This window comes from Alligator sinensis, unplaced genomic scaffold (assembly GCF_000455745.1).
Source record: "Alligator sinensis unplaced genomic scaffold, ASM45574v1 scaffold524_1, whole genome shotgun sequence".
NCBI lineage: Eukaryota > Metazoa > Chordata > Crocodylia > Alligatoridae > Alligator > Alligator sinensis.
In genome coordinates this window covers 148,916-165,923 of record NW_005842747.1, presented here as the reverse complement: position 1 = coordinate 165,923, position 17,008 = coordinate 148,916, and the positions used below count along the sequence as shown (strand labels likewise).

General features: G+C 60.7%; 1 protein-coding gene across 1 annotated transcript; it reads right to left on the bottom strand.

Annotated features, from left to right (window-relative positions):
- Window positions 1-805: 805 nt before the first annotated feature.
- On the bottom strand, window positions 806-17,008 carry LOC112552070 (protein KRBA1-like). Its single transcript, XM_025216556.1, has 14 exons — window positions 16,951-17,008; window positions 15,697-15,825; window positions 14,887-15,042; window positions 13,314-13,481; window positions 11,751-11,909; window positions 9,970-10,149; window positions 9,545-9,706; window positions 9,276-9,437; window positions 8,858-8,983; window positions 7,821-7,970; window positions 7,414-7,542; window positions 6,055-6,228; window positions 3,519-3,701; window positions 806-2,516 (listed from the first exon to the last, which is right to left on the bottom strand). The coding sequence occupies exons 2-14, from the start codon at window positions 15,716-15,718 to the stop codon at window positions 1,615-1,617; spliced, it is 2,673 nt and encodes an 890-aa protein (XP_025072341.1). The 5' UTR covers window positions 15,719-15,825; window positions 16,951-17,008; the 3' UTR covers window positions 806-1,614.

Genomic DNA, 17,008 nt, shown 5'->3' with positions numbered 1-17,008 from the left:
GTTCACGTCGAGTCCAACCCCTGCCTGAGGCAGGATCAGCCCTGTCCAAACCAGCCCAGACAAAGCCAGTCTCTAACCTCTCAGCCGTCATCCTGACACAACATCACACCTGACCGTGCCCCAGGGAAAGCAAGGGGCCGCGGCTGCCAAAATGCCTGTCAAAGGTTGGTAATATGTGCTCAAGGGAGGTTGTGCCCTGCTACAGAGGAAGGCAAGCCCCCCAGTCTGGGGTAAAATTCCTCCCGAATATGACACTGGTCTGATCCCGAGCGCAGGGGGGTTGATCCCAGCAGGGGCATTGGCACAGCCCGGGCCTCAGCCCCAGCCTGGCTGCAGCAGCACCTCTGAGGGAGGCTTCAAAACCCCCCAATACTTGTAGCAGAAACCCCCATAGCAGAGCACAGGCATCCTGCACCAAGATCATCCCGACCAGGGGCTGTCCAACCTCTCCTTGCCATGGAGAGCCCCCCTCCTGACACCTATTCCACGGCCCCTTGCTCTAACAGCAACGTTTGCCGAGAGCCCATCTCAGCCGCTTCCCCCTCCCTGAGCTCCCCCCAGTTCTGATTTGGAGGCCGTGCCCCCCACTCCCTGCTCAATAGCGACCGATGTCCCTTTGCTCCAAGCACGTCTGATCCCTTTTTGAATCTGGGGTCCTGGTCCTCCTGGCACGGAGCTGCCTGGGGAATTTCCCCATCACTCCTGGAGTCAATGGAGCAGCTAGGACTACCCCGTGTCAGAGCGCAATTTCTGGCTTATTGAGCTTGTAGAGCAGGGGGCAGACAAAGGACAAAGCCGCTTTGCAAACCAAGGTTTAATGTGGCTGAACAATGCAAGGTGCGGAGAGCGTGGGGGAGCAGTGACAGCCACCGGCACCAGCAGGACAGAGCGCGGACACGGAGATCCCTGAGGATGCACAGCCCCACTCCCCGCTGCTGCATGCTCCTTGCAGAGGAGCCACACCTGCAACCCCCGGGAGAGCGCGGGGCACGGCCGGGGAGGAGCAGGGGCGCGGAGTCCGAGTGTGCCCTGGGATGACGTGCGTAAGAGCAGGGCTGGGTGCAGTAAGGTGCAAGACGGGGTAGGGGGAAGGGAGGCTGAAAGGCAGGTGTGAGGTTAAGCCCCTTCTCCTCCAAAGGCTCCAGGCGCTGCCCTGCGGCGCTGCCGCCTGCCCAGAGCAGACGAGAGGCCCCGCGGCCCTGTCGGGGATTGCAGCCAAGTCACGGGTCCATGGTGGAAAAATGCAGCTGTGGAGATCTACACAGGAGACAGCGGACAAGGGGGCTTGTCAGGGTGACAGACACGACCCCCAGGGCGAGACCAGCACTCACAGCCACCCCCAGAGCAGCTCACGAATGAGAAATCGGCACACAAGTGCCACGATCTGCCTGATAACCCCAAGACTGCCGTGTCCAAGCTGCTGAGAGCACGTGGCAGGGGGCTTTGAGCTGCGGGGGCAAAGCCCAGGCACCTGGGAATCGGAGCGCTGGCGGCAGGCTAAAACGCTGGGATTGGTGTGCCCCAAGCCCTGCCGGCCAGGCCTGCCATCTCCCCGCAGAGCAGAGGCACCCGTCAAAGCGGGGCTAAGCTGAGCGAGTGAGGCTGAGTCCGCATTCAGTGCCCAGACGGGCCCCTGCCCTCCCTCTCCTCTCTGTCCCAGGTGCCCGCCGGGGGGCCAGGCAGCAGCTCCCTCCGTCCTCGTGGGCAGCCGGAGGGCCGAGGGCCGACGCGGAGCTCTGCCGCCCGCCAGATGCGCCCGCCAGCCGTGTGCCGGGCTCTCCTCCTCCGGGACAGCTTGGGACAGACGTCGGGGAAGATGGCCACCCGTGTGCTGCCCCAGACCAGCGGCTCCACGCGCTTCCTCACTGCCCGCAGGACGGCCGCCTTGTCCGCCAAGCGCAGCAGCCGGAACACGAGCGCCCGGGGCCGGGCGGTGGCAGCGGGGTCGCAGCGCGTCCCCCCAGGCACGCGGCGCGCGCTCTCGATCTCCAGGGCCGGGGCATCAGTGGGCAGCCCCAGCATCCCGGGCAAGGCCGTCTGTAGGAAGGCAATGGCGTCCCCACCCTCCGTGCCCTCAGGCAGCCCCAGCAGCCTCAGGTTGTTGCGCCGGGCGCGGGTCTCCAGCGCGCGACAGCGGTGCTCCAGCCGCCCGATGGTCTTGCTCAGGCCCTGGCTGCCTTTCCGGAGGGCGGTGGCCTCCCGGGCCCAGCCCCGCGCCTCCTGCTCCAGCCGCGCCATGCGGCGCCGCATGCTCGAGACGTCCCTGCAGAGGGTGGCGACATCCTCGGAGATTCGGTCCAGCTTCTCCGAGAGGACGGCTTGGAAGTGACCGGTTTCCACCTGGAAGACCCGCGGCGTGTGGCTCTCGCAGCTGCAGGACTCGCTGGGGGTTGGGGCGGGGGCTGCAGTGGGGCACTGCTTCTTGGGGGACGTGTCCCACTCTGCCTCTGTCTGCTGCTCAGAGGCATCAGGACCGCGGGAGCTGGACCTCGGGGGCCGAGCAGCATCCCCCTGGGCTGCAAGGCAGAGAACAGAAAGCTCTGAGCATGCACAGCAAAGCCACGACCATCAGCATGTCTCCCATGCTGTCCATCCCAGCCCCGCACAACCAGAAATTGCTGCCTACATTGCTGCTGCCCTGCGGCACCTCCAGAGAGAGCGGGAGCAGGGCAAAGGGTCAGTTCAGGCCCCCTGCCCACTCCGATGGCACCACACAGCAATGAGGACCCCGAGCACCGTCTGCACCATGCTGACGCTGCCCCAGGTGACAGGCAGTGAATATTTAACATCACCCAGCACCACCATGCAGCGGTTAGGACAGGCAGCAAAGGAGGCGAGAGACAACTATGCTGCAGAGGCAGGTACAAAGGACTGGACCTGGGGTTGCCTCCTCCCTGTTGGCTATTGCCCTGCAGCCAGCTCCCCAGTAGCAACTTGCAGGCCTGTCCCCCGTTGCTTCGGCCTCCTCTAGCTGCTCCCTCTCCTGTAGCCATCCCACGGTCCTCTGCCTGCACCGGACTGCAGACCTTCCCTGCTGTACTTTTCCTCTTATCATAACAGGGTCCCTTGAGGCCTGTTACAAGGGGTCATGACTGACTTTGGGGCTTGTTGACCTCTGCTCCTACCAAGTCCCAGGGATTTAATAATGGCACCAGAGTCTCAGGTTTCTATCTGACCTCTCCAAGCATCTCCAAGCATTGTGCTGGGGCTGCAGCTCAGGATGGACTCACTCAACTTTTCCCTTGATGGCTCCCACCCACCAACCGACCGGGCCAAACCTCGGCTGAGTTTGCAAGAGCTGAGCAGATCACAAGCCAAGAACCTGCATAGCACAAGTCTACACCTTTGTTTAGGGGTGAGTTCAGGCTACGGGGGCAGTACAGCAATACCCTCAGGCTCCTAAATGCAGGCCCAATTCAGAGGGCACGGGCACCGGGAGCTCAGCACCGGGGAGAATCAAGGCACTCAAACAGAAGTGCAGTTTCAGACCTGCTGCAGGAGCAAAGCGATGCCCTCACCTGCAGGATGCGGTCTCTTCGAGCCCTTCTCCGGTCTCCTGAGACACCCGCGGACCTGAGCACTGCCGGCGGACGTGCCGCATTGCACATCAGAGCAACCGGCTTCATTTCCAGGTGGTCTCTCGGCACAGGCTGCTGAGCTGTAGCGAGGGGCGTCCGCAGGGCCCTCTTCTGATGGAAGGACTGCAGAGAAAGTCCACATTAAAGACAGGCCCCCACCTGCCCGTGAGCGCTACGCGACCGACAGTCATCACCAGATCCAAAGAAGCCTTATTCCTGCAGGAAACCATTTGTCTAGAGGACACCACTGTTTTCAGTCCAACCAAAGGCAGCATCCAGGGGAGGAAGTGTCCTGGCAGCTGAACTGCCAGTGTCTGCCTGGGCCAAAGGTTTGCTCTTTTCTGCAGAGCAGAAATTCAGGGAAAGGGGGTGACTGGGAGACGTAGCGATGTTCTGCCAAGGACCCAACAATGCTGTTCCCAGGGAGCTCCCGGGAAAGCCCAGTGTCCTCTGGCACATGGAAATGCACAGGCTGAAACCTGGCCGTCCGTACTGGGTTACCCTCAGAGGGGGTAGGGGTGGTCGGAGCAGGGAATCTCATAGGGTCATAGGAAAATCCAGCTGGAAGGGACCTCAGGAGATCACATCTAATCCAGCCCCCTGCTCAAAACCATCCCAACCAAGTGTCTGTCCAACTGCTCTTGAAAACTTCCTAGGACGGAGACTCCACAGCTGCTCCATGGAGCCTGTTTCAGTGCTGGACCACCCTCAGGGTCAGAAAGTCCCTCCTCATCTCCAGCCTCAGTTTCTCCTGCTGCAGCTTGAGGCCGTTGCTCCTTGTCCTGTCCCCTACAGCCACAAAGAAAAGCCCATATCCGTCATCGCCCTTCAGGGGTTTGCAGACTACAAATTCCCCCTCACTCTTCCCTTCTCCTGACTAAATCACCCCTTCAGCCTGTCCTCATCAGTCTTGCTTCCCAGGCCCCAAATAATTTTTGTTACTCTGAACTGGATTCTTTCCAAATCATCCAGGGCCCAGCATTGGGGGGGCCTCCCCAGTGAAAACACAAGGGAAGAATCACTTCCCTTGAACACATCCTCAGGGGTTACCCCATGGACATGTCTCTGGTGGGGACAGTCAACATTATATATGACAAGGCAGAATTAGACAAGGATGACCCATGCCGGACAGGCCGTGCCAGCCCCCGGCCAGGGCAATGCCAGCAAGGCATCCACTCTTCTCTAGCCTGGGTGGAAATCTCAGCCTGTTTGTCCAGACACTGGTCTCACCAGGGCAAGAAACCCACTTGCAACCACATCCTCTGAGGGCCAGGTCCACATGGGAACCCTGCTCCTGCTCCTGCTTCTGCTCCTGCTCCTGCTTCTGCTCTGATCATGAGTGTTTCTGCACTGGCTGCCTCTCCCCTGGGGCTGGCATCCTCTCCCTTCTCAACAAACTGGAAGATTGGACCAAAAGAAATATCATGAGGTCCAATAAAGACAAGTGCAAAGTCCTGCACTTAGGACAGAACAACCCCATGCATCAGTACAATTTGGGGGTTGACAGGCTGGGCAGCAGCTCTGCAAAAAAGGACCTGGGGGTGACCGCGGACAATAAGATGGAGATGAACCAGCAGTGTGCCCTTGGTGCCAAGAAGGCGACCAGCATCCTGGTCTGCATTGGGAGGAGCGTTACCAGCAGATCCTTCCCCTCTATCCAGCACTGGGGGGGCCACATCTGGAGTCCTGTGTCCAGTTGTGGGCCCCCCACGACAGAAAGGAGGTGGACACATTGGAGAGAGTCCAACGGAGGGCAGCAAAAATGGTTTGGTGGCTGTGGGACAGGACTTGTGAGGAAAGACTATGAGAACTGGGCTGATTTAGTCTGGAGAAAAGGAGACTGAAGGGAGGGCTTAATAGCAGCCTTCAACGCCCTGCAGGGGGGTTTGAAAGGGGACGGAGCTGGACTGTTCTCGTTGGGGGCAGATGACAGGACAAGGAGCAGTGGGCTCAAGCAGCAAGGGAAGTTGAGGTTGGATAGTAGGGAAAACTTCCTTATGAGGAGGGGAGTAAAGCTCTGGAACAGGCTACCTGGAGAGGTGGCGGACTCTCCATCCTTGGAGGTTTTTGAAGACCTCAATAAACAAAGCCCTGGCTGGGATGATGTAGCTGGGGCTGGTCCTGCCTTGAGCAGGGGGTTGCACTAGATGTGCCCTCCTGAGCTCCCTTCCAGCCCCCGGCGTCTAGGATCCTGTGATTCTGAGCAGAGCACAGGGTGCAACTGGCTGCTCAGCGAGACCCAGCGCTTCCCTCGGGCTGTAACCTGCTTTGGTTGCGCACATTTTTCCACCTTCCTCTCCGCTGAGGGCAGACGCACCCCTGCAGCGTGTACCCCACGCACTCATCCTGCCTGTGGCTCCGGCCCACACCGACAGCCAGCGCGCTGCCTGGAGCGTGTCCCTGGTGCAGGCACGGAGGCACAGCCTCTCAACTCTCCTGGCAATCCCAAAGCCTGAGCTGCATCAGAGCCGCTCACCCTCGCCAGACGGGGTCCCGGCCCTGCTGCCCATTCTCTCCTGGGCCCCGTTGCACCGGGTGCTGTGAGCAGATGAGCTGCTGTCTGGTGCGTGGGAGGGAGATGGCCCCGCGGTGCGGATCTCCTTGAGACAGCCCAGCAAGCTGTGGAGTGGGGAGGTCTCCCTCGTCGCTTCTGCCGAGACAAAGACCATCTCTGCTCCGTCATCTACACGTGGCCAGTAGAGGGGTCATGCTCCATCTTGTCCTGGACCTCCCCACCCCTGACTCCCGGCTCCACCCCAGCATGCCAGGGCTCCCTGGTGCTTCCCCCCTTCCTCTGCTAGCCCCACAACACCCAGGCCAGTTTCTAGCCCTAGAGATCCCATGTGTCGTCCCTGAGACCCCCCTCTAATGCCCCAGGCTGAGTCTTGTGCTTGAGCAAATGCTGAAAGTATCATCATGCCCCTTTGTAAATCCACGGTACATCCACATCTTGAACGCTGTGCCCAGCTCTGGTCCCCGCACCTCAGAAAGGAGAGAGACGAACTAAAGAAGGTGCAGAAAAGGGCTGCAAGGACGACAAGGGCTGTGGAGGGGCTTCCCTAGGAGAAGAGACTAACGAGGCCAGACCTGGTCAGTTTAAGTAAGAGATGCCTGGCGGAGGGACAAGAAAAGGGTTTACAAAGTATTCAATGGTGAAGAGAAAGTCACTAGGGATTTATTACTGACTGCCCCTCACCAGACAAGAATGGAGGGGGGCACAAAATTAAAGGATCAGGCCGTCAGTTAAAAATGAACACAAGGCAGTTCTTGGTCGCCCAGCGCGGCTTTCAAGTGGGGACTCATCTCCACCAGATGTGCTGGAAGCTGAGCGTTCAGCCAGATTCACAAAGGGACTGGACATGTTTTAGAGGAAAGGGGCATCGGTAGCTATTTAAGCACAGGGGTGGGGGGCACAGCCTCTATGTCACAAGTTGCTGGACCTTCAATGCTGGAGGCTGCAAGGGAGAGAGGAAGAGGGGGAAACCCTGATTGTGCCCAGGTCACTCTCCCTTCCAGCCTCCGCTCTCTGCCCGCGTGTGACACAGGAGACTGGGGTCTGACCCAGTACATGGCAGCTCTGATGTTACGATGCCTGTGGCTAAGGGAAGCTCTGCAAGTGCCAAGGCCAGCTGTGCCTCACCCCTGCAGGCAGGGCCCTCTGCCCCCACAGTTTATTCCCTGACTCTTGCCCATCCCCAATTGCACCCAGGCTGAGCGCCGACAGCTCCCCTCGGCCTTTAGTGCCCTGTGCGGACACCAAGCCCCTCCTGGGCTGCTCTGCCTTGCACTTGGGTGCCTGGAGCCGGCTCCTCCAGCAGCCAGCCCCTCCTCTCACCTCCTCCGCGGCATCTCCTGGCTCCCAGCTCCAACCTTCTCAGCTCCTGGTCCTCCGTGCTGGAGCAATGGGGGCTGTGCACAGCACTGTCCTCCACCCAGCTCTTCGGGCCATTGCTTGCAGCTGCCTCTGTTTTAAGCAAAGCACAAAGCAGCTCCAAAGCTTGCTGCTACCAGGCAAGGCTGGTCACTCCCCAGCTCAGAGGTGCATGTCCCGTGGCTGGTGCGGGCAGCGGGGGGATGCAGGGAGAGGGCTCTGCAGGGCCGTCGTGCTCCCAGGGACGCTGGAACCAGGTCAGAGGCTGCTGTGTGGCAGCTCCCACTGGGGCGGTGGGAACGGGCTTCATGGGAGGTTCCCTCGAGCTGGGAGACAAGGGCTGGGCCGCGCCGGAAGGAGCCTTGCCCGGCCCCCCCCCCCCCGAGCCACTGTGCCCCTCGCGGAGGTATCCTCTTCCCCCTGCGCAGGGCTGGATGGTGTCTCACGGCGTGCGAGGCTGGCAGTGGGAGGGCCCTCCTGGCCAGGGCAGGGGCTGCCGGCTGCCATCACGTACCCGATCTCTGCAACAGAGACATGAAGGGGGAGGCTGCAGGGGCAGGGCTGGCTGTGCCCCCCCCTCCGGCCCCCTGCCCTGCAGCACCAGCAGCTGGCCGGAGGGTCCGCGTGTCCCAAGTTGCTCACAGGTGTCTCCCCCAAACAGCTCCATGTGCTGTGAGTGCACACCCTGCCCGAGGCTGCAATGAATGCAAAACACAATGGGGTCTGGGCCTCGTGGCTGGCACCGCTTTGGGCACCCAGTGGAGTCAGACCGGGTCCCTGCGCTCCCTAGAACCGCAGGGCTGGAAGGGACCTCGCAGCTCGCCTGGTCCAAGCCCTGCATGGATGCAGGATGCTGCTCCCAAACCATCCCCAGCCGGGCTTCTCCAGCCTCCTCAGGGAAACCTCCAGGGCAAGAGATCCCACTGCTCCCCTGGCAGCAAGGAAGATCTAAGCTAAATGCACGCTGCTGCTATTTGCAGCCATTGCTACGGGTCCGGCTCTCTGCAGCAAGGGAGAGTGGTTGTTCCCCCTCTTCTCTAAGGCAGACAGTCCGGTACTTGAGGACTGCTGTCATGTCCCCACTTAATTGCTTTGTCTCCGAGCTAAATGTTCCCAGTGATCTCAGCCTCTCCTGGTCCGCTCTGTGCAGCGCTGCGACATGCGCACTTCAAAGCGGACCACGTGCTGCTGCTGCTGCTGCTGCGGCTCTAGCTCCAGAGCATCCTTGAGGGTCTCCCCAACCCCTCCAGAAATCAGAGCCGTGGAACCGGACACTGAATAATGCAGGGAGGTCTTAGGGCCATCCTACCCCTTATAAGCTTCCTATTGCAGCCAGGCTGGGCCTGCTATTCGGGGTCACCCCACCCTCTGCACCTGGGTGTGCGATGGCACACCCCCTCGGCCTTACCTTCCTGCGGAGCCCACGTCTCGGGCTCCGGCACGTCACCCTTGCTGGAGCCAAAACGTCCCTCGCTCACAAGGTCCCTGAGACAGTTTTCCAGGCCATGCAGGGGGGAGTGCTTGGGGGCTGTGTCTGCGGTAAAACAAGATGCACAAATCCAGCCTGGGCTCGGGGGCAAGAGAGGCTCCATCCACTCCCCACCCTTGCAGACGCACCGCTTTTCCCCTTCCATGCAGCCCTGATGGCCCCTAGTCCCTGGGGCAGGTGCAGGAGGAGCGGATGCCCCCCTGTCCTACCCGAGCCCCATTCGTTAACACGCTCCCGTGACCCCCCTGGTCCCTACAGCAGCCCCGAGCAGAGCCACCAAGGGAGCCTGAGACAGGATAAGGATGCAGAGAAGGCGCAGCCCCTGCTCTCCTCCTACCTGCAGCATCCAGCGTGCACAGCCAGGGCTTCGGCTTCGTCTGCACCCCACCGCCGGCCGACCCGTTCGCATCCGGGGGGCTGGCGGTGCAGCCCACGGGGGCGGCGAGGTCCCTCAGGCAGTTCTGCAGCCCCTGCGGAGGGGAGCTCTGGGAGCTGGCGCCTGTGGAGGGAGAAGAGGTGACCACGTGATCGACCTGCGCCACGGGACACAGCGACCGGTGTGAAGGGATGGCAGGACACTGCTGCACCACCCTGGCTCTGGCTCACCGTCATGGCACCGACTCCACGTCCCGATCCCGGGGCTCCGTGGGTCGGGCTCTGTCTCGGTGCTGCCGGCGGAGGCGGTGCTGGAGGTGCTGGGTCTGCAGACAGGCACCTCCGTCCAGCTGCTTATCAGGCCACGGAGCAGGGGACACTCATCCCCTGCTGCTGGGGGAGCAAGGCCAGAGCCCCCAGCGTCAGGGCCAAGCCGGCGCATCTCCAGGGCACAGGGAGGAGCCCAGGCGATGGGAGAGACTGCCTGGGCTGGGGGAGTTGCATGATTAAATAGTTGCAAGATTAAATTGCAAAATTAAATAGCGGGCACTAAGGTCCCCCAGGCCTCTCGCCCCATCCCTCCCTGCTCCCCTCAGCCCCGGTCTCCCCCACAAGCACATCCGCATCCCCAGTGCCCATCCATCCCCTCATCCTACCTCCCGCACTCGCTCCCCAGGGCCACGGCGCTGCCCTCCGCTGCTCCACGTCCGCCTGGGCCAGGCTGGCTCGTAAGGGGCTAGCTGCTGCATTGGGACATCTGGGCCGGGGCACAGGGATGTCCTTGAGGCAGTTCTCCAGGCCCCGGAGCGGTGGCGTGTCCTCCGTGGCTGCTCCTGCTTTAGCCAGAGATGAGTCAGCCCCCGCCTTGCACCTCTGAGCTTCCCTTGCATCTCGCCAGGCCCCTTGAAGTACCCCAGCCTCGCCGGCCTGCTCTCCAGCCATGCGAGGAAGGGAAATGAGACTCCGTCACCACTGGGGATGGGGCCAGAAGACACGGGGATGAGTGTCCTCCAGCCTACCTAACAGGAGACACCTGCACCCCCATTACAGGAGGGTGAATAGGCCTTTTGGAGCAACGCACATGGTCTTGATAGTCCGCTAATCAAGCTAGCCTTTGCTTTGCAAAGTTGCCGTCTGTTTGTCGCTCCTGGTAGCTCCCATTTCTCAGCCCTGCAGGCAGTTTTTAACTCATTGCAACATTGGTTTTTGCTTCAATCTTAAACTGGAAAATCCATCCCTAGGCCCCCAGCCTATTAGCAAAGCTTCTAGTTTCTTTGTACCTGGAGAAAAATATGTGCTGGGCTATGTGGGATGCCCCCCTTTGCAAATCCTAGGTCTGCCCATGGCAGCATCTATCCAGTGTATCCTAAGGACGTGCGCTCAGCCCTGCTGGAGAGCCAAGAAGAGCGGAGCCGAACAGCTGGAGGGAGGAAGCCGGAGGCAATCTGGAGCGGAGCAGGGCAGGGTCAGATCCAGACTCTTGGGAGGTGCTGAGAAAGGCACGACCGCTGTGAACATTGCAAAGGACCTTTTGTTCCCTGCTCCGTTCGGACTGGCATGCCTCGCTGATAGCAGCGAGCAGCTGCTGCTTTGATGGCCTGATACCAGAGAAAGGCAGAGGACAGGGAAACATGGAAGAGCAGCTGCCCCAGGCCCCTGTACTGCAGGCTGGGAGCGCAGAGCCACCGTCCCAGGCCCCGCGCTTCACGAAGGACGCGGACCTATTCTTCCAGCTCAGAGCATCATAGATGATTAGGGGCCCGAGAGGCGAGATTGATGAGGACAGGCTGCAAGAGCTTGGGTTATTTAATCTGGAGAAGAGAAAAGAAGACTTGCGGGGGGAGTTGTTAATAGTTTGCAACTCCCCGAAGGGTGATGACACACAGGATGGAGACGGGCTTTTCTCTGTGGCCATAGGGGACTGGACTAGCAGCAACGGCCTCAAGCTGCAGCAGGGGAATTTAAGTTCGAGATGAGCTGTGAGTGTGGTCCAGCACGGACTGGAACAGGCTGCCCAGATGGCATGCTCGGGAGCCGCTGGACAGACACATGGCCGGGATGGCCTGCAGCCTGCGTAACTAGGTCAGCCATACGTAATGCACTAAGCAGGGCAGCTGAGCCCCGGCGCCTCCCCTGCCTGGTCCCCGGGCGCTTTGAAGGAGCTCCTTCCACACCCGAGCCCTGCTGCACCACCTCATTGCCCTCCACCCTCTGGAAGGAAGATCTGGGCTCTTTCTAGAGGCTAGCAGGGAAGGAGATACAAGCAGGGAGCTGGAGTGAGTGTGCGTGTGCCTGGCCAAGGGCAAAATGAAGGACATGGTGTGCTTTGGACCCCAGCGCTGCCCAGCACAACACAGCCGTCCACCTGCACGCACTTGGACTGATGCATCATCCCCCAGCACGGAGTTAAACCCAGCTGCAAGGGTCAGGGACTCACCGTCCACGTACGAGTGCCAGGCTCCAGCATCCGCTGGCCTCAGCCCCAGGTCTCCTTCCACACTGCAGGAAGCCAGCTTGCTGGGATAATGGGGCACTTCTTTCTCAGAGATCCCCGGGCCGTGGAGACGGGAACTCTCCGGAAGAGCTTCGATCTTAACTAAAGCAACAAAATCGACATCAGTGCAAGGCTGGGAGAGCTGGGAGGTCTGTGGGGCTGTTGCCCCCGCTCGACCAGGGACACTGCCTTCCCGGCCCCCCGGAAATCCTCTGCTTGTGAGCAGCACTGTGCTACAGCCTGCGGCATCCTGGGCTGCATCGGCAGGAGCGTTACCAGCAGATGGAGGGCAGTGATTCTCCCCCTCTATTCTGCACAGGGGAGGCCACATCTGGAGTCCTGTGTCCAGCTGTGGGTCCCCCACTGCAGAAAGGATGTGGACACATTGGAGAGAGTCCAGTGGAGGGCAACGAAAATGATTCGGGTGATGGGGGACATGACTGGTGAGGACAGGCTGAGGGAAATGGTCTGATTTAGTCTGCAGAAGGGAAGACTGAGGGGGATTGAATAGCAGCCTTCACCTCCCTGAAGTGGGGTGCAAAGAAGGATGGACCTGGACTGTTTTCAGATGACAGGACAAGGAGCAATGGGCTCCAGTTGCAGCAAGGGAAGTTGAGGTTGGATATTAGGAAAAACTTGCTTATGATGAGGGTAGTAAAACACTGGAACAGGCTACCCAGAGAGGTGATGGCATCTCCATCCTTGGAGGTTTTGAAGACCTAGCTTGACAAAGCCTTGGCTGGGATGATGTAGTTGGGGCTGGTCCTGCTTGGAGCAGGGGGTTGGCCTGGATGTGACCTCCAGAGCTCCCTTCCAGCCCTCATTGTGTATATGTCTATGACTGCCACCATGGCCCATGGACAGGAGCAGCCCAGGTGGCAGCAGTGGCGTCCCACCCACCATCCAACCCTCCAGCACCCACAGTGGGGTGGGATCCACGTTGTGGAGAAGAGGACATTTCCGTTTCTGTGGCCCATTGGGTCCTTGCTAAAGGGTCTCATCTGACCCCGGCCCCACAGTCTCAGCCTTTCCAGGGACCTGACTGCAGGAGTGGACTGCATGGGGTGAATCAATTACCACCTCTCCAGGAGCCGGTGCCAGTGCTTCACCACCCTCCTAGTGAGAGTTTTTCCTAATATCCAACCTCAACTTGCCTTGCTGCAGCTTGAGCCCATTGCTCCTTGTCCTATCATCCGCCACTGAGACCAGCCCAGCTCCGTCCTCCTTGCAGCCCCCCTGCAGGGAGGTGAAGGCTGCTAGTCAATCCCCCTTAGTCTTCTCTTCTGCAGACTCAATCAGCCCAGTCCCCTCAGCCTCTCCCCTTCAGGTGGTGGTGGTGGCTAGGCCCCTTGGTGAAAACCCACTTGACATTCATTGACAGCCAACCCCCCTGCCATGCACAAGGGCCAGCACAGCTCATACCAAAGACCCCTCACCAGGCTGTACTGCAGCTGTCTGGGGATGCCCAGCATCGCCAAGCTGACCCAGCTCAATGTTTTCTCGTACCTTCAGCTTTCAGGGGCCGCGTGGCCAGCTCAGGCCCCCTGTGTCCCTCCGGCGTGCTGCCTACCGAGGATCTGCTGGCAGGTGTGACGCATCGGCTGTGGACAGCCACGGGGATTTCCTTCAGACAGTTCTCCAGGCCCTGGAGCGGGGAGGTCTCGGCACCGAGGTCTGTAGGAAGAGCACAGGTGAAGCCAGCAACTCACAGCACACAAAAGCCTGCCTCAGCTCCGTTTCCCCCTGGCATCACACTGTCAAGGCAGCGGGGAGAGCCTGTCTCTGCCTATCCACTCTGTTTGCCTGGCGGGAGCTTAGGATCATAGGAAATCAGGCTGGAAGGGACCTCAGGAGGGCACCCAGTCCCCCCTTTGCTCACACCCTGATCCCTTTGCTGATCCCTGTGTCTGTCCAACCTGCTCTTGAAAACTTCCAAGGATGGAGACTTCACAACTCCTCCAGGCAGCCCGTGCTGATGCCGGACCCTGCTCAGAGTCAGGAAGCTCCTTGTCTCCAGCCTCAGTTTCCCCTGCTGCAGCTGGAAGCGGTTGCTCCTAGTCCAGTCCCTGCAGCCACAGACCCAGGGACGCTGAACCCGAGTTCAGCTCTTGTGTCACTCTGCTGAGGTGACCTCGGGGATAACCAAAACCCTTTGCTCTGAAGAGACCAGCTCTGGATGGACCCACTCCTCACCCCCGGCTGGAAGACAGGACGCAGGTGGGAATGCTGCATGAAGCCGGTCTAATTCAGACACCTTCTCTGGAAAACTTCTCTGCAGAGGGTATCTCCCACAGATACCCCCAGCTGCCATCCTACACTAGGGCTAACCGTATTGGGTTGGGCAAAACCCCACAGGGAATAGTGTGCCTGGCTAGTTATAGAGGCCAGCGCTTCTCCAGCCTAAGGCAAAGCCACTACCATGCCCTGCAGGTCCCTGCGATTGCAGACCCCATGGCACATAATCTCACCCACAGAGCTGCATGCTAGACACCGCTGGGTTTTGCCCCCACGGAAGCCAGACCCAAAACCCAAGGGCTCCCCTGCTTCAGCGGAGGGTCATTCTCCGTGTGTCTCCTGGCCAGCCCAAATAGACCTGGGGCCAGGGTACACTCGCCGCGTACAGCCGGGGTCTCACTGCTCCCGTTTCAGCTCACGGAGCCTGGGGTCGGTGCAGCGGGGGCAATGCTACAATTTCCATGGGCAGGATCAGATCAAGCCTCTGCCTCTCTGCTAACCAGCCCTTGCCTTGGGTAGTTTTACCTTTATGGGAGAGCTAACGGGGCAGCTGGGGGACTGCCTGCAAGTCTAGCCGGATTTATCCCAAAACACTGTGGTGCCACCTCTCAAATTGGTGCCCTGCTTCCCGGCTGGGAGATGGAAATGCAGGCATGGACAGACATAACATTCATAGCCTTGTGTCCAGTGATACGGTGGAAGTTGTCAGGATGTGAGGGTTATCTCAGCACGCTCCTATAACCATACAAGTGGAGCAAAGCCGTGGTGCTTGCAGCCCTGGCTTCTCCAGGGCTAAAGCCCCAGTGCTTTAGCTGACTGGCATTGCTGTAGCACTGCCACTGACCGTCTCCCAGTGACCTCCACGCCATCCCGGGAGGCCGCTGCGAGGGGCTGCCGCAGGGGAGGCAGACCGGCAGGTGGGCCTGGCGCGGCTGGGTGACGGGGATGTCCTTCAGGCAGTTCTCCAGGCCCCGCAGCGGCGAGCTCTCAGCACCGACGTCTGCTCACACAAAGCACAAACCCAAGCTCTGGAGGCAGCCAGGGCTTCTCCGGGGCTCTGAGCCTCGGAAACCTCCCGTGAACACAGACATGGACAGACGTAACATTTATACCACCGCGTCCAGTGACCCGCCAGCTTGTCACAGCCAAGCATCCCTGCCTTTGAAGCCACGCTCACTCCATTCGGAGGTGAGGGGCTGGCTGTGGGGGGATAAGGCATGAACCACAGTGCGTGACCCCAGGGCCTCACCAGCCCCCTCCCCAATGACTTTGTACACGTCAGGGGACGGCCACCCAAGCACCCGGGAGAGGTGAGCAAGGGGAAGGCGGGTTGGGAGAAGCACCGTGGCCCCGGGAGGACGCCAAGCAGGAGGGGAAGGCCACGCTTCTGAGCCGGGCTTCCTGGAGAAGCAACTTGTGAAGGGTAGTAGGTGCTGAAGACACAGGTTAGCAGGGGCTGTGTGGTTAGCACCTCTCCCTTGCACCTGTGTGTGTCAGCCCTGCACAAGGCAAGACCCCTACAATAGCGGGTCACTGCACCGCAGTGCTGGGAAGCCACGTGTGTGCAGATCACAATCCCAAGAGGCCGTGTGTGTCTGTGCACGGGTGCCCACGGCCCTGGTAGGGACAGAGCTGTGCACACACTGGGACTCACCCTCTCCAGGCCATGCTCTCATCGGTGCTGCCTCGGCTCCGGCCAGGCTGGACAGACAGGCGCTGGGGACGGGTATTTCCTTCAGGCAGTTCACCAGGCCATGGAGAGGGCTGGTCCCCAGAGTTGGCTCTGCTTCAGAAATAGCACAGATCCCAGCACAGATCTGGCGCGTCCGCCCACCTGTCCGGAGCCCCCGACACACAGCATGTCCTCAGGGATGCCCCAGGCTCTGGCCCATGTTCTCCAGGGGTCACGCTTGACCCCACATCCTCACTGCTACAACCCCATGGCACCCAGGACTGCCCCCGTGAGCCAGCACCGTCCCTACCTTCAGGGTACAAGTGCCAGGGCCCCAGTGGTACCCTCCACAGTGCCTTGTCCCCATCCAGGCTGTGGGGAGAGACAGGGCCAGCCAGGGCACTGGGGGCACAGGGCCTGCATGCAGCCGCATGCTCCGAGCATTGCAGCCGGTTCTGCCAGGTGGCATCCTCCGTCCCGGCCTCTGTTTTCACTACAGAAGCAATGGGCATAATATCAGCAGATGGGACTCCCAAGCTCTATGGCTCAGGTTGCTATCGGCAGGCTCTCTGGGTTGCACCACCATGGTGAATGGGTGTGAGTGGGCAAGGGCACGTCCAGACATGGCACAGATGCCTGCAGACTTCCATGCAAAGGGCTTTGCTCCCTGCAAGCCAGTGACCAGCCCACGACTGGCACAGGTCCACGGGCTGCGCTTGTGCTAATGGGGGGGACCTGCGAGTCTCCTTCTGAGTTCGGCTGTCCCGGCCCAAGCCCCGTTTGCTGCTGGGGGGTTGTTTGATCTGTGGATACCGTCCCCTGCCTGGGTCCAGGCCTGGCCAGGAGCTCAGGGCAGGGTAGAGGTGCTGGGGGCAGGAGATGGTGAGTCTGGCGGGGCCAGACAGAGGCTGGGGGGTGGGTGCCAGGTGGCCCCTGCCCTGGGCAGTCCGTCCTGGCTGCATTCCCGCTAGCCCCAGGCACTGCCTGAACTCTGCATGGTCCCACTCAGCGCATCTCCCACCGTCGCTGCTGCCTTCACCCGCTCACAGGCCCTGGAGACCTGCTAGATGAGAGCCTGGCTCCACGCTCCACCGATATTGGAAGCCAGGCCTGGCTGGGTGAGCCTGGCTGTGGCCCCGTCCCTCTTCCCTGCCTGCGGGGGAATCCCTCCTTGCCACAACCCCGCAATGACGCCCCTTCCCGGCTCCTCTCCTCCCCGTGGCTGCGTGGGCTCACCAAGCCGACGTGCTTCTTTCCAACCGCTGGACGGACCCCGGGGCGGGGAATGCGCTGC

Excerpts from the sequence above, each read along its gene's own strand:
- LOC112552070 (XM_025216556.1), bottom strand. The coding sequence starts at position 15,718 with ATGAGAGCATGGCCTGGAGAGG. Across the intron at positions 15,043-15,696 it reads GAGAGCATGGCCTGGAGAGG|ACGTCGGTGCTGAGAGCTCG; the intron begins GTGAGTCCCAGT and ends TTGTGTGAGCAG. Across the intron at positions 8,984-9,275 it reads GTGCACGCTGGATGCTGCAG|ACACAGCCCCCAAGCACTCC; the intron begins GTAGGAGGAGAG and ends GTTTTACCGCAG.